Source organism: Pongo abelii, chromosome 2 (assembly GCF_028885655.2).
Source record: "Pongo abelii isolate AG06213 chromosome 2, NHGRI_mPonAbe1-v2.0_pri, whole genome shotgun sequence".
In the NCBI taxonomy this organism is placed as follows: domain Eukaryota; kingdom Metazoa; phylum Chordata; class Mammalia; order Primates; family Hominidae; genus Pongo; species Pongo abelii.
Genome location: NC_085928.1, coordinates 18,675,958 through 18,688,932, shown reverse-complemented (window position 1 = coordinate 18,688,932; position 12,975 = coordinate 18,675,958). Strand labels below are relative to the sequence as shown.

General features: G+C 39.0%; 1 protein-coding gene across 7 annotated transcripts in view; it reads right to left on the bottom strand.

The window, feature by feature from the left end:
• TMEM39A (transmembrane protein 39A) overlaps positions 1 to 12,975 on the bottom strand; it is a 35,362-nt gene that overhangs the window by 3,993 nt on the left and 18,394 nt on the right. For 5 of the 7 annotated variants that reach the window (XM_063721744.1, XM_002813253.6, XM_009238489.4 and 2 more), the window contains 4 exons: positions 12,239 to 12,393; positions 2,992 to 3,340; positions 2,034 to 2,221; positions 11 to 131 (listed from right to left, as the gene is read on the bottom strand). In XM_063721744.1, coding sequence (XP_063577814.1) covers positions 11 to 131; positions 2,034 to 2,221; positions 2,992 to 3,340; positions 12,239 to 12,393 — 813 coding nt within the window. Of the gene's footprint in view, positions 1 to 10; positions 132 to 997; positions 1,179 to 2,033; positions 2,222 to 2,991; positions 3,341 to 12,238; positions 12,394 to 12,975 lie in introns of those variants that run through there. The other 2 variants (XR_008523577.2, XM_054551447.2) reach the window with 2 other exon arrangements.

Below are 12,975 nucleotides of genomic sequence, written 5' to 3'. Positions count from 1 at the left end.
CGGTACTTGCATAAAAGCGGGCATGAGATACATCTGAAGGCACTGCCACGTTGTAAGGCCCCATGGCTCTATATAAACATCTGCTGTGCCGCACCAGCACCCCCTGAGGCCATATTGTATTTTCTGACCAACTAAGGGAGAAAGAAATGCAATGTTAGCATATTGGCAATTACAGATAAGATAGTATCTGGCAAGGCCAGCTGTATTTTTATGGAAGGAATTAAATAATCAAGGCTTCATCTGCCTGAATTCTGAAAATACAGTAATTCCATGGTCAAACTGGAGTAGTCTTAGAAAGGATTTGTTACTTTAACTTCATTGCTATATAGTAAACACAGGTTGCAAAGAAATATAGTTAACTCAGTGTCAAAGGACTTAAGAGGCTTAGAAGAATGAGCAGACATAAATGTGTAAGCCAGAAAACAGTGTGTAAGCAGGCTGACTGTCATCTCCATCCCAAGTGAGCAGAGTCTACTGGTGGAAATGCTAGAGGGAACAAACAAGAAGAGAAAGCTGATGGTAATAAGAGTAGTGGAGAAATTAGCACATTGTCAATCTAGCATGACATTTACTGCAGAATTACATCCCAAAAAACTATAGCAAATCAGTTTGCTTATCACACAATTCAAATACCTCACAACTGTAAGAAGGTATACAGTAGAACACAGCGACACATCTCACACACACACAGACTTTTCACTGCTTTCATGGTTTATTTTTATAGAGGTTTCTCTGGGGGAAAAGAAGTTACAGAAGCAGCAGCTTCATTCTTTCCAGCATAATGGAGTTTGGGTGGGGACAGGGATCTTCAGGTTAAGCTTTTTTTAAAAAAAAAAAAAAAATCTAAGTTAATTCATCTCTTCCTGATTTTGGAAAGGTTAGTTTCCTAGGATAAGAACTGGGAGGCAGTTTAGATATGTTATTTAAAAAAAAAAATTCTAGCACCCTAAAGCTTTCCCAGTTCCGAAAATGTTCCACCGGCCTTGCTCACACTTACCAGCATTAAAGTGATGATACACCTCATGGCCATGTGCCATCAGTAGCCTGAAGATGTACAGTACTAGTACTGTGGATTGTATTTTCAATTTTTATTGAAATCTGTCCTTTGCCCACAGTCGGGTTTCTTTTCAGCCTGGCCCAATCTCTTTCAGTTCCTGGGCTTGAAGGCCTGTGCTAATCTGTATCAGACATCAAGGCAGATAATTGAAGGGAGAACTCTCAGGGGGAGAGGGAAAGGGAAGGTCACCTCAATCTGTCCCACTTAACTAGGGAAAAATTTCTAGATGAAATTTGTGAAATGTTTGAATTACAAAAGGGGGAAGATGAAGATGGTTTGGGTCTGAAAGAAAAGTATGATGAAGGACTTAGCAGTGACAGAATAAAACGGTCCTAATGTTAGCCATTTTGGATCACAGGAGCCATGTGGAGTAATGACTGATAAGGGGGATACACTGAGAAAAATTATTCCAAAGAACTCACAGTCAGGCACAGTTCTCACTTAAACACAGGAGAAGCAGGGAAATATTCAGGAAAGAGTTTAGAAAGAAAATAATAGTAAAAAAGTACAGGTAAGGAAAATTACTATAACAAAACTGCATGTATTAGAAAGAAAAAATGAGAGAATCATATTCCAGTTAAGTGTGAGATGAGTAGCTAGCAACTACTCAGCTGTGGCAATGAAGATGAGAAGACAAATCTAAAAGTCTTCTAAAAAGAAATAAAATATATGACTTTGAATTCGGGCAAAGGGGTAAGATTGAAAGAGAACTCCAAGTGCATTGCTTGGGAGACAAATTACACACTCTAGAGTGACTGGGCAGCTGAAAGGTAGAACGCATTTAAGGAGCTGGGATGGTGGTGGAAATGAGTTAATGTCCCTTGTATTCAGTTTAGCATGATGACAAGCATCCATGTAAGACAAAAACTAAAAATTAAATGTTCAAAGCCAAGAACAAGAATGACATACAAAGCAAATAAACATGATCAGCAGCATGTAGAAAGTGTTACATGGTTTTACCCTCTAGCTTACTCACATGTGCTGTGGAGCATTGCTGTAGGACCCATGTTCCAGCTTCTGCCACTTGCCCAGGTGAGCAGCTGATTTATGTAGCAAATCACAGTATTTGGATGGCAACAGTTGTGTGGTGAGCATGACAAAAGCATTGATCCACACCATAATGAGGTGCTCACATGACCAGCGCATGTCATAGTACTGGGTACTCTGGAAGAGATCAGAAGAGAGAGAAATGATCCATGCACTGGTAAAAAGAGGCAGGGATGGGTTCGTGTACATATGCCCTGCAGACAAATGCCACACTGAGTCACACATGCACTGGTGGTCCTGCTGTCCGTGCAGAAAGTTCAAGAGCAGAGTCCTCCACAATCCTTCAACCTGACTTTCTGGCTGTTATGAGTTAGGGATGGGAGGGAGAGGCAATTATATTTTAAGTGTCTCCTTTCTAGAAGAACTGAGTGTTCTCTGAAGGACCATTCCAGCTGCAGAAGTACTTCTGAATGGGTAAAGAAATGGCACTAAAATGTACCAAAAGATTTTGGGCCCAAGTGACATCCAGACCATTTTTCTTTTCTATTGAAGTAAACTGAAGTTTAGATAAAGGTTAGATTAAATTCAAGGAAACTCCTGATAACCATGTTAAGATCAACCACAGTAGGCTGAGTTTTACTGAAACCTTGGTCCTCTTAAGCTACTACATACTGTTTCTATTATAAGTACATTTTGATTCTCCCCAGAAACTAAAAATACTTAAAAAAAAAAAGAAAAAAAGAGGGAACCACCACGGGTGCATCACATATATGGAAATACCTATCCGCCAACCAGGAGCGGTATTAGTGCACTCCAGATGCAGCCGAACTCCACCATCCAGGCTGCCAAAGGGGAGACAGAGAAAAGGGGGATTAAACAAGAAATACCCAGTTTATGTAATTCACACACAAATCCAGGAAGCACATAAAAGTAAGATAACCACTTACCTTCACAAAACACAGGGGGAGAAATGCAACATAGTAGGCACTGAAGAGGGAGTTGAAGAGAACCTCCTTGATTCTGTGGTTGAAATCTGCTTTCAGACATTCTACTTCATTGCGAATGAGGTCTGGAGATAGGGGACAACTGTGGGTGGGGATGGGTGTAGCATTATTAAACTGTTCTTTCAGCGACTCCAGCAACAAGGAGAGAAAGTCTTTGGATTTGGCCAAGCCTCCCACAGTCGAGGCACTTTCCTCTACTGCCTGGTGCTGAACCACATAGTTATAGTCTGTGAGAAGAAGATGAGCTCTACTATCTTGATGAAAACAGCAAAGAGGAACATAAACACCAAACCTGTAAAACAAAGTGTGAGAATGAGACCACAGATACCACCTAAAATCACACCTTATAACTTATGTCAATATAACTTATAACTTAGGTCAATAAAATAGTCAGAACCCGCAAGAGTAAACATAACTCAAGAGGGACATTGCTGATAGTAAATTCATTATCTGGGAAGCTCTTCAATTTCTTTCCATAAAAGCAGTGCACATTCATTGTAGATTATTAAGAACCTACAGAAAAACCACAATGGCAAAACACACATCCCTTAGCAATAATCATTTTTATAACTAGATGCACATATTTCCAATATAAAGTTTGTAACCTTTGTATTATAGTTACATATGGTTTTTCCTTTTTGTGTTTGGCCTCATACAGTACAATGTGTTTTGTATCCTGCTGTTTAAACTTTGTATGTGTGCATGTGTGTATATTGAGTATTTTCCCTGTGTACTGAGTATTTTCTCAAGTCTAAATATTTTTCTATAGAAATTTTTAAAGATACAATAGTATTCTCATTTATAAATACCATAATTTACTCATTTCTATCTTATTGGAAACCAGCTGTTTCTTATTTTTCACTACTATAAATAAGGATTTTCCCAACACGTGTGTACGTTTGGTCATTTTAGTACAGCTTGTTCTTTACTTCAAATGTCCCTTTCTTAGTAGGGGGCCCTCCTGCCTCCCTACTGTATCACTCATCCCACTTCCACAGGCAACCCTACTTCTCCTTTCCTGCTTATTTTTCTCCACAGATCTTACCATGTTTATTCGATTTTTAACTTTGGAGGTAGTTTTGTTTGTTTTCTTTCTTAGTCAATCTTCCCTTCACTACAATTTAAGCTCTATGAACCAGAGATTTCAATGTAATTAATTCACTGCTGTAACTCTGGTACCTCAGATAGTGGCTGTAACACTGTTTAAGTATGCAATAAACGTCTCATTAATAAAAAAGAATTCTGGAAGTACAAATGAATTTCTACAAGTAAAATTAATTGGTTAAAGAAGTGAACATTTTTGAGACTTCTGATAACTTCTTATAGTATTCCAACTGTTGGTTCCTTAAAATTTTTTTAAATACTTCAAGTCCTCATTAAGTAATTTCCACATTGTGACCTAGGTATTATAAATTAAATGGTCATTTCATGGACATAAATTCAGATATGAAAAATAGCAAATAAAAAGATATTTAGGGCCAGGCACAGTCCCTCATGCCTATAATCCCAGCACTTTGGGAGGCCAAGGCGAGTGGGTCACCTGAGTTCAGGAGTTCAAGACCAGCCTGGTCAACATGGTAAAACTCTGTCTCTACTAATAATACAAAAATTAGCCAGGTGTGGTGGCGTGGGCCTGCAATCCCAGCTAGTCGGAGGCTGAGGCAGGAGAATCACTTGAACCCTGCAGGTGGAGGTTGCAGTGAGCCGAGATCCCACCATTGCACTCCAGCCTGGGCAACAAGAGTGAAACTCCTTCTCAAACAAAAAAAAAAAAAAAAAAAAGATATTTAGTTACACATTTTATAACAAAATGAACAGATGACACTTATCCATAGTTTTCTACAGAGGGAGAACTGATGTTACTAATTAAGAACATTCTTAGCATTAGCTCTGGGATCTACTGTGAATGTGCCCTTGGGAGGACAAGAGTGGGTAGAGGTAGAAGTATTAATTCTAATTTTTTTTTTTGAGACAAGGTCTTACTCTGTCACCCAGACTGGATTACAGTAGCGAGATTACGGCTCACTAAAGCCTCAACTTCTTGGGCTCAGGCAATTCTCCCGCCTCAGCCTCCCAAGTAGCTAGGACTACAGGCGCATGCCATTACACGCGGCTAATTATTTTATTTTTGGTAGAAACAGGGTCTCCCTATGTTGTTCAGGCTGGTCTTGAACTCCTGAGCTCAAGTGATCCTACTACCTGGGCCTTGCAAAGTGCTGGGATTACAGGTGTGAGCCACCGCACCCAGCCAGAGAAGAAGTATTAGACAAAAAAACTCTCACATGTGCATATTTGTGATGGCTAGAGCAGGTCATCAGAAGTTCAATGTTGCCAAAACACAAGCTGCATGTGTAGGTGTAGAGGTGGGGATAAGAGGCTAGAGTGTGTGGTAGATTGCAATGATGACCCCAATTCTTTACCCTCCTTTGTAGTCTCACTGCCACATAACTGCATGGCCCTCATTCTATGGGTGAGGCGACCTGCCCTATCCCCATACTGGGCTCTACAATGGAGGGCTTTGTGAGGTAAACAAAATAATTCATTAAAGGATTTTAAAGAGGGTTAGTAACATGATTAAATTTCCCATTGTGAAAATCATTCTAGCTACAATAAAAATGAAATGGAGGGGAAGAAGAATGGATTATCAGAAGACCAGATGAAGGTTGATAATGCAATAGTAAAAACTATGGAGAGCACTGGACTAATTCAAGATACACTTAGGAACCACAACTGTTAGACTTCAGACTAATTTACCCTAATGAGAAGCTATTTGAGAACTGAGGGGTAAAAAAAAGAGGCAGAAAAGGGCCTCTTTCTTAGTTTAACCTATGGATAAACAGGAAATTAAATACGTTGCTATTGTCATAATCTAATATTTTAATTTCTCGCACTTTTGATTTTTAAATTGAAGTTTAGATAAAAGGTGGATTATACAACTTCTTAAAAGTAACGAAGGCAAATACAGGCAGACCTCATTTTATTGCATTTCACTTCATTGTGCTTCCCAGATACTGTATTTATTACAAACTGAAGGTTTGTGGCAACCCTGCATCAAGCATATCTGGGGGTGCCATTTTCCAAAGTGCTCACTTTGTGTCTCTGTCATATTTTGATAATTCTCCGAATATTTCAAACTTTTTCATTACTATTACATCTGTTATGCGAAATGTGATCTTTGATATTACTACTGTAATTGTTTTGGGGCACTACAAACTGCACCCATATGAGACAGCACACTTAATGGATAAATGTGTGTTCTCATTTTTCCATCAATGAGCCATTCCCCCATCTCTCTCCCTCACGTCAGGCCTCCCTATTCCCTAAAACACAAGAATATTGAAATAAGGCCAACTAATAACCCTAAATGGCCTCTGAGTGTCCAAGTGAAAGGACATCACACATCTCTCACTTTAAATCAAAAGACAGACATTAACCTTAGTGAGAAAGCATGTCAAAAGCCCAGACAAGCTGAAAGCTAGGCCTCTTGTATTAGCTAGCCAAATTGTAAATGCAAAGAAAAAGTTATTCAAGGAAATTAAAAGTGCTACTCCAGTGAACATACAAATGGTAACAAAGCCAAACAGCCTCACTGCTGATATGGAGAAAGTTTTGCTGACATGGTCTGGATCAACCAGCCACAACATTGCCCTAAACCAAAGCCTAATCCAGAGCAAAGCCCTAACTCTTTTTAAGTCTATGAACCTCCAGAGAGGTGAGAAAGCTACAGAAGAAATGTATGAAGGTTAACAGCAGTTAGTTCATGAGGTTTAAGGAAAGAAGCTGTCCCATAACATAAAAGCACAATGTGAAACAGCAAGTGTGAATGTACAAACTGTAGCAAGTTATCCAGAAGACCTAGCTAAGATCACTGATGAAGGTGGCTAAACTAACAGACTTTTCAATGGCGACAAAACAGCCTTATACTGTATTGGAAGAAGATGCCATCTAGACTTCCATACCTAGAGAGGAGAAGTCAATGCCTGGCTTCAAAACTTCAAAGGATAAGCTGACTCTTTTGTTAGTGGCTAATGCAGCTGGTGACTTTAACTGGAAGCCAATGCTTATTTACCATTCCAAAAATCCTACCATCCTTAAGAATTATACAAAATCTACTCTGCCAATGCTCTAGAAATAGAACAACATATTTGGATGACAGCACATCTGTTTACAGCATGGTTTACTGAATAAGCTCACTGTTGAACCTACTGTTTAGAAAAAAAGATTCCTTTAAAAATATTATGTACAGCCGGGTGCGGTGGCTCGCGCCTGTAATCCCAGCACTTTGGGAGGCTGAGGCAGGCGGAGCACCTGAGGTCAGGAGTTCGAGACCAGCATGGCCAACATAATGAAACCCAGACTCTACTAAAAATCCAAAGAAATTAGCCAGGCATGGTGGCACGCACCTGTAGTCCCAGCTACTTGGGAGGCTGAGGCAGGACAATCACTTGAACCTGGGAGGCAGAGGTTGCAGTGAGCTGAGATCACACCACTGCATTCCAGCCTGGGCAACAGAGCGAGACTCCATCTCAAAAAAAAAAAAAAAAAAGTACGTACTGCTCATTGACGACGTACCTAGTCACCAAAGGCTCTGATGGAGAGTGTTGTTTTTATGCCTGTCAAGATAGCATCCATTCTGCAGCCATGAATCAAGAAGTAATTCTGATTTTCAAATCTTATTATTTAAGAAATACATTTGGTAAGGCTATTTCTACATTAAATAGAGATTCCTCCAATGGATCTGGGCAAAGTAAACTGAAATCCATCTGGAAACAATTCACCATGCTAAATGCCATTGAGAACATTAGTGATTTATGAGAGGAGGTCAAAATATCAACATGAGCAAATGTGGAGGAAGTTGATTCCTACCCTCATGGATGACTTTGAGAGGTTCAAGACTTCACTGGAGAAAGTAACTGCAAATGTGGTAGAAAAAGCAACAGAACTAGAATTAGAAGTGGAGCCTGGACTAGGTGCAGTGGCTCATGCCTGTAATCCCAGCACTTTGGGAAGCCAAGGAGGCTGGATCACTTGAGCCTAGGAGTTTGACACCAGCCTAAGCAACATAGCAAAACTCCACCTCTACAAAAAAACAAAATACAAAAATTAGCCGGGCGTGGTGGCACACACCTTGTAGTCCCAGCTACTTGAGAGGCTGAGGTGAGAGGATCACTTGAGCCCAGGAGACGGATGTTGCAGTGAGCCATGATTATACCACGGCACTCCAACCTGGGCGACAGTGAGACCCTGTCTCAAAAAAGAAAAAAGTGAAGCCTGAAGATGTGGCTGCACTCTCTCACAATCAAACTTAAACAGATAAGGAGCTGCTTCTTATGGATAAGAAAGTTGTTTCTTGACATAAAATCTATTTCTGGTAAAGATGCTGAGAACACTGTTGAAATGACAAAGAGTTTAGAATATTATATAAACTTAGTTGTTACAGCAGCAACAGGGTTTGAGAGAAATGACTTCAATGTTGAAAGAAGTTCCACTGTGGGTAAAATATTATCTATCAAACACATCACATGCTACAGAGATATGTTTCATGAAAGGAAGTGTCAACTGAAGTGGCCAACTTCACTGCTGTCTTATTTTAAGAAAGTGACAAAGCCATCCCAACCTTCAGCAACCATCACCCTGATCAGTCAGCAGCCATCAACATGGGGCAAGACTCTCCACCAGCAAGAAGATTACAACTCACTGAAGGCTCAAATGCTCATCAGTATACTTTAGCAATCAAGTATTTTTTAATTAAGATATGTACTTTTAAAAGACATAATGCTATTGTGTACTTAATAGAATACAGATAGTATAAGGCTGGGCATGGTGGCTCACCTCTGTAACCCCAGCACTTTGGGAGGCCAAGGCAAGAGGATCATTTGAGCCCAGGAGTTCAAGACCAGCCTGGGCAACAAAACGAGACCCGATCTCTACAAAAAATTTAAAAATTAGCCAGGCATGGTGGCACACGCCTACAATCCCAGTCCCCTAGGATTGCTTCAGCAATCCTAGGAGGAGGGCAAGGCTGCAGTGAGCTGTGATTGCACCACTGCACTCCAGCCTGGGCAACAGAGTAAGACCTTGTTTCAAAAAATAAAATAAAATAAAATAAAATAGACTACAGTATAGTGTACACATAACTTTCATACATGACTAGGAAATCAAAAAATTGACATGACTCGCCTTATTGTGATATTTGCTTTATTGCAGCAGTCTGGAACAGAACTTACAACATCTCTGAGGTATGCCTGCATGTTTAAAACTAAAATGTATTTAAATCACATAATTATTTCATTGTTTTAAGGGGTATGGAGAGCCTCTAAGAGTAAGTAAGTTTCTTTATATACTTAAATTGAAACAGAGAAGTTTGCTAGCCATCTTGATAATAATAATCCTCTTAAACTTGGCCAAAATATTCTTCAATATATCCATAATTAGCCTTTCAAATCAGATACGGTTAATCTTCTGATTCAACCAGTAAGGAGAATGACTAAAAATTTATTTTCAACTCAAATGGCTGAAATATTAATCTATAAATATAGAAACAATTCATGTAAAATATATTCCTCATATGAAATCAGAGTCATGAAAAATGTTCATAACAGATAATTCATTTTGTAGAAAACAAGGGTAATATTAATGAATTCAGTTGATGAGTGACTTAAATAACTGTTTAAACAATGTAATCAGACCTACTATAGTATAACCAATAGAAAGACTGTTCCTGTCATCCTTATTAGCACAATCTCTAATTATGACTTGATTTTATACTTTGTTAATTACCCACATAAATTCACGCTAACACTTCAGCACCATAAATAATATAAAGCAGTAATTCTCAAACTTGAGCATGCATCAGAATCACCTCGAGGGCTTGTTAAAACACAACTTGCTAGGTCCTACTTTCCAGTTTCTATTTCAGTAGGTTTGGGGTAGATTCTGAGAATTTCTAACAAATTTATAGGTGATGCTGATGCTGCTATTCTAGAAACTACATTTTGAGAACTACTGATACAGTAATGATTAAGACAAAGACTCTGGAATCAAAAAACCTTACTCCTCAGCCTGGGCAACATGGTAAAATCCTGTCTCTACAAAACAAAACAAAACAAAACAAAAACTAGCGGGGCATGGTGGTGTGCACATGTAGTCCCAACTACTTGGGAGGCTGAGGTGGGAGAATTGCTTGAGCCTGAGAGGTCAAGGCTGCAGTGAGCTGAGATCGCTCTACCGCACTCCAGCCTGGATGACAGAGCAAAACCCTGTCTCAAAAAAAAAAGCAACCGTCTCTGGACAGTGGTGGTGTTTGATGGGAAAGTGGCATGACAGAATCTTGTGGAGTATGCGTAACGCTCTGAAGTCTTGACAGGGGATTAAGTCACACAGGTGTGTCCACATTTAACAAAACTCCATATACACAAGATTTGGGAATTTTATTTTATTTTATTATTTTATTTTATTTATTTATTTATTTGAGACAGAGTCTTGCTCTTGTCGCCCAGTCTGGAGAGCAATGGTGCAATCCTGGCTCATTGCAACCTCCATCTCCTGGGTTCGAGTGATTCTTCTGCCTCAGCCTCCCAAGTAACTGGGATTACAGACACGCGCCACCATGCCCTGCTAATTTTTTTTATTTTTAGTAGAGATGGGGTTTCGCCATGTTGGCCAGGCTGGTCTCGAACTCCTAACCTCAGGTGATCTGCCCACCTCAGCCTCCCAAAGTGCTAGGATTACAGGCTTGAGCCACCGCGCCCGGCAGGAATTTTATTTATACGAATTTAACCTCAAAAGAAAAAAAAGCTGTCAACAAATATCGAGCTCTAGTTAATGATACACACATGCTGAAGTATTGAGGGGGAAGCAAACTGAAGTCTGAAATTTAACTTTGAAATGCTTCAAAAGTAAGATGGACTAATGGATAGAGGGATGGAGAGATGGACAGGTAAGTATTACACAATTATAGTAAAACATTAATAGGCAGAATCATCTGGGTGAGGATTACACTGGTGATAGCTGTAAAATTCTTTCAACCTTGTTGAATGTTTAAAAGGTTTTGTAATAAAATGTTAGTTACAATCATAATAATACATATACATGTCTACAGCACTTGAATATGGCATAGAGTAGACCCTCTTACCTGCAGGAAGACATTCCAACACCCCAGTGGATGCCTAAAACCATGGATAGTACCAAACCCTACATACACTATGTTTTTTCCTATACTATATACACATACATACAATAAAGTTTTAACTTATAAATTAGGTACATTAAGAGATTAATAATAAAATAGAACAATTATAACAATATACTGTTTACAATTTCATGGATAGAAGATTCATTCTTACAGTAAATCTTAGCAACCTCAGCATGATTTTTCGTCTTTCCTAAGTCAAGAACTTTCCCTTTTCACTTAAAGAAAGCACTTTACAGCTTTCCTTTGGCATACCTGAATTGTGAGCATAACTACACTTTGGAGCCATATTAAGTAAAATAAAGGTCATGTGATCACAAGCCCTGTCCATCTAATAACCAAGTCCGCTACTAAGCAACTAATTGACAGGTAGCATGCACGGCATGGACATGGTGGACAAAGAGATGATTCACATCCTGGTGGGACAAAATGGGATGGCGAGAAATTTCACCATACTACTCAGAACAGCACACAATTTAAAACATAATTTGTCACATATTTCTGGAATTTTCTATTTAATGTTTCTGGACCTTGGTTGATCACAGGTAACTGAAACTTCAGAAATCAAAACCATGGATAAGGGAGGACTACTTATTGTACTTCTGTTACAGGAAACAGAAGATCAAAGTAATATGACCAACCAAGGGTAAGACTGGTTTTCGAACCAGTGCATTCATCTAAAATTAACTACCGTTTGCCCAAATATAGATAGCAAGAGGGGACTTTACTTGGTGAAGAGAGATAATTAAAATATTCTCCACTGGCAACACACCCTACATTCCAGGTTTCCCAAGACAGTCCTGGTTTATGCCTGTTGTCCCAACTGTACTCCAGTTTAAAAAACAAATTATATGTTCACCATGCTCATGGATTTCCCAGTTTTCTAAATGCTTCATTTATATTTGAAGAATTTCATTTTTTACTCTTAAAAGTATCGTTTACGTGACCGAAATAATTTCTAAAGATTTACTAATAACATGGTAAAACTGGAGTACTCACGGGTAGCCAAGAAAAAGGAGATTGAGGACTGAATGGCTTCGAAAGAGATTGACGAGGGTCCAACAAAGTACCCATCCACACAAAGTGAGTAGTACCAAGCGAGCTGATATCAGAACCATGTAGTGAATCATTGATGCTGCACCTGCCTTAGTAGCCTGAAAGTTTGGAAGCACCAAAAGGAACATTTTATAAATGATCTTCTTCAAAAGCATTGTAATTCAAGTAAGAACTTAATAGGTTTAGTGGAAGCTAAAATGTGTCTTTAAAAAGTGAAATAAAAGAAAAACTGCCCCATCCCACCTTATCTTCATACTAATTGAAAATTCAGACTTCTCCAGGCACAGCTCTTTCTTTCTTGCACCCCGATAGTGCCATCTACAGACCTCTTCTAAGGTCTTTTTATATCATCTAATTTATTAACATTGGAGCTTCTCAAAGTATGTTCCACGGATCATATTATTTTGTTCCATCAGAATGACCTGGGCTACTAATTAGACATGTAAACTCCTAACAACTTTCCTCTCCAGGGGTAAGGAATAAAATCTTGAGTCAAGCAACCTATATTTTAACAACTTAACCAGTTGATTGATTTATTTATTTATTTTTAATTTTTTTTTTTTTTTTTTTTTTTTTTTTTTTTTTTTGAGACAAAGTCTTGCTCTGTTGCTGTTGCCCAGGCTGGAGTGCAGTGGCACAATCTCAGCTCACTGCAACCTTCACCTCCTGGGTTCAAGCGA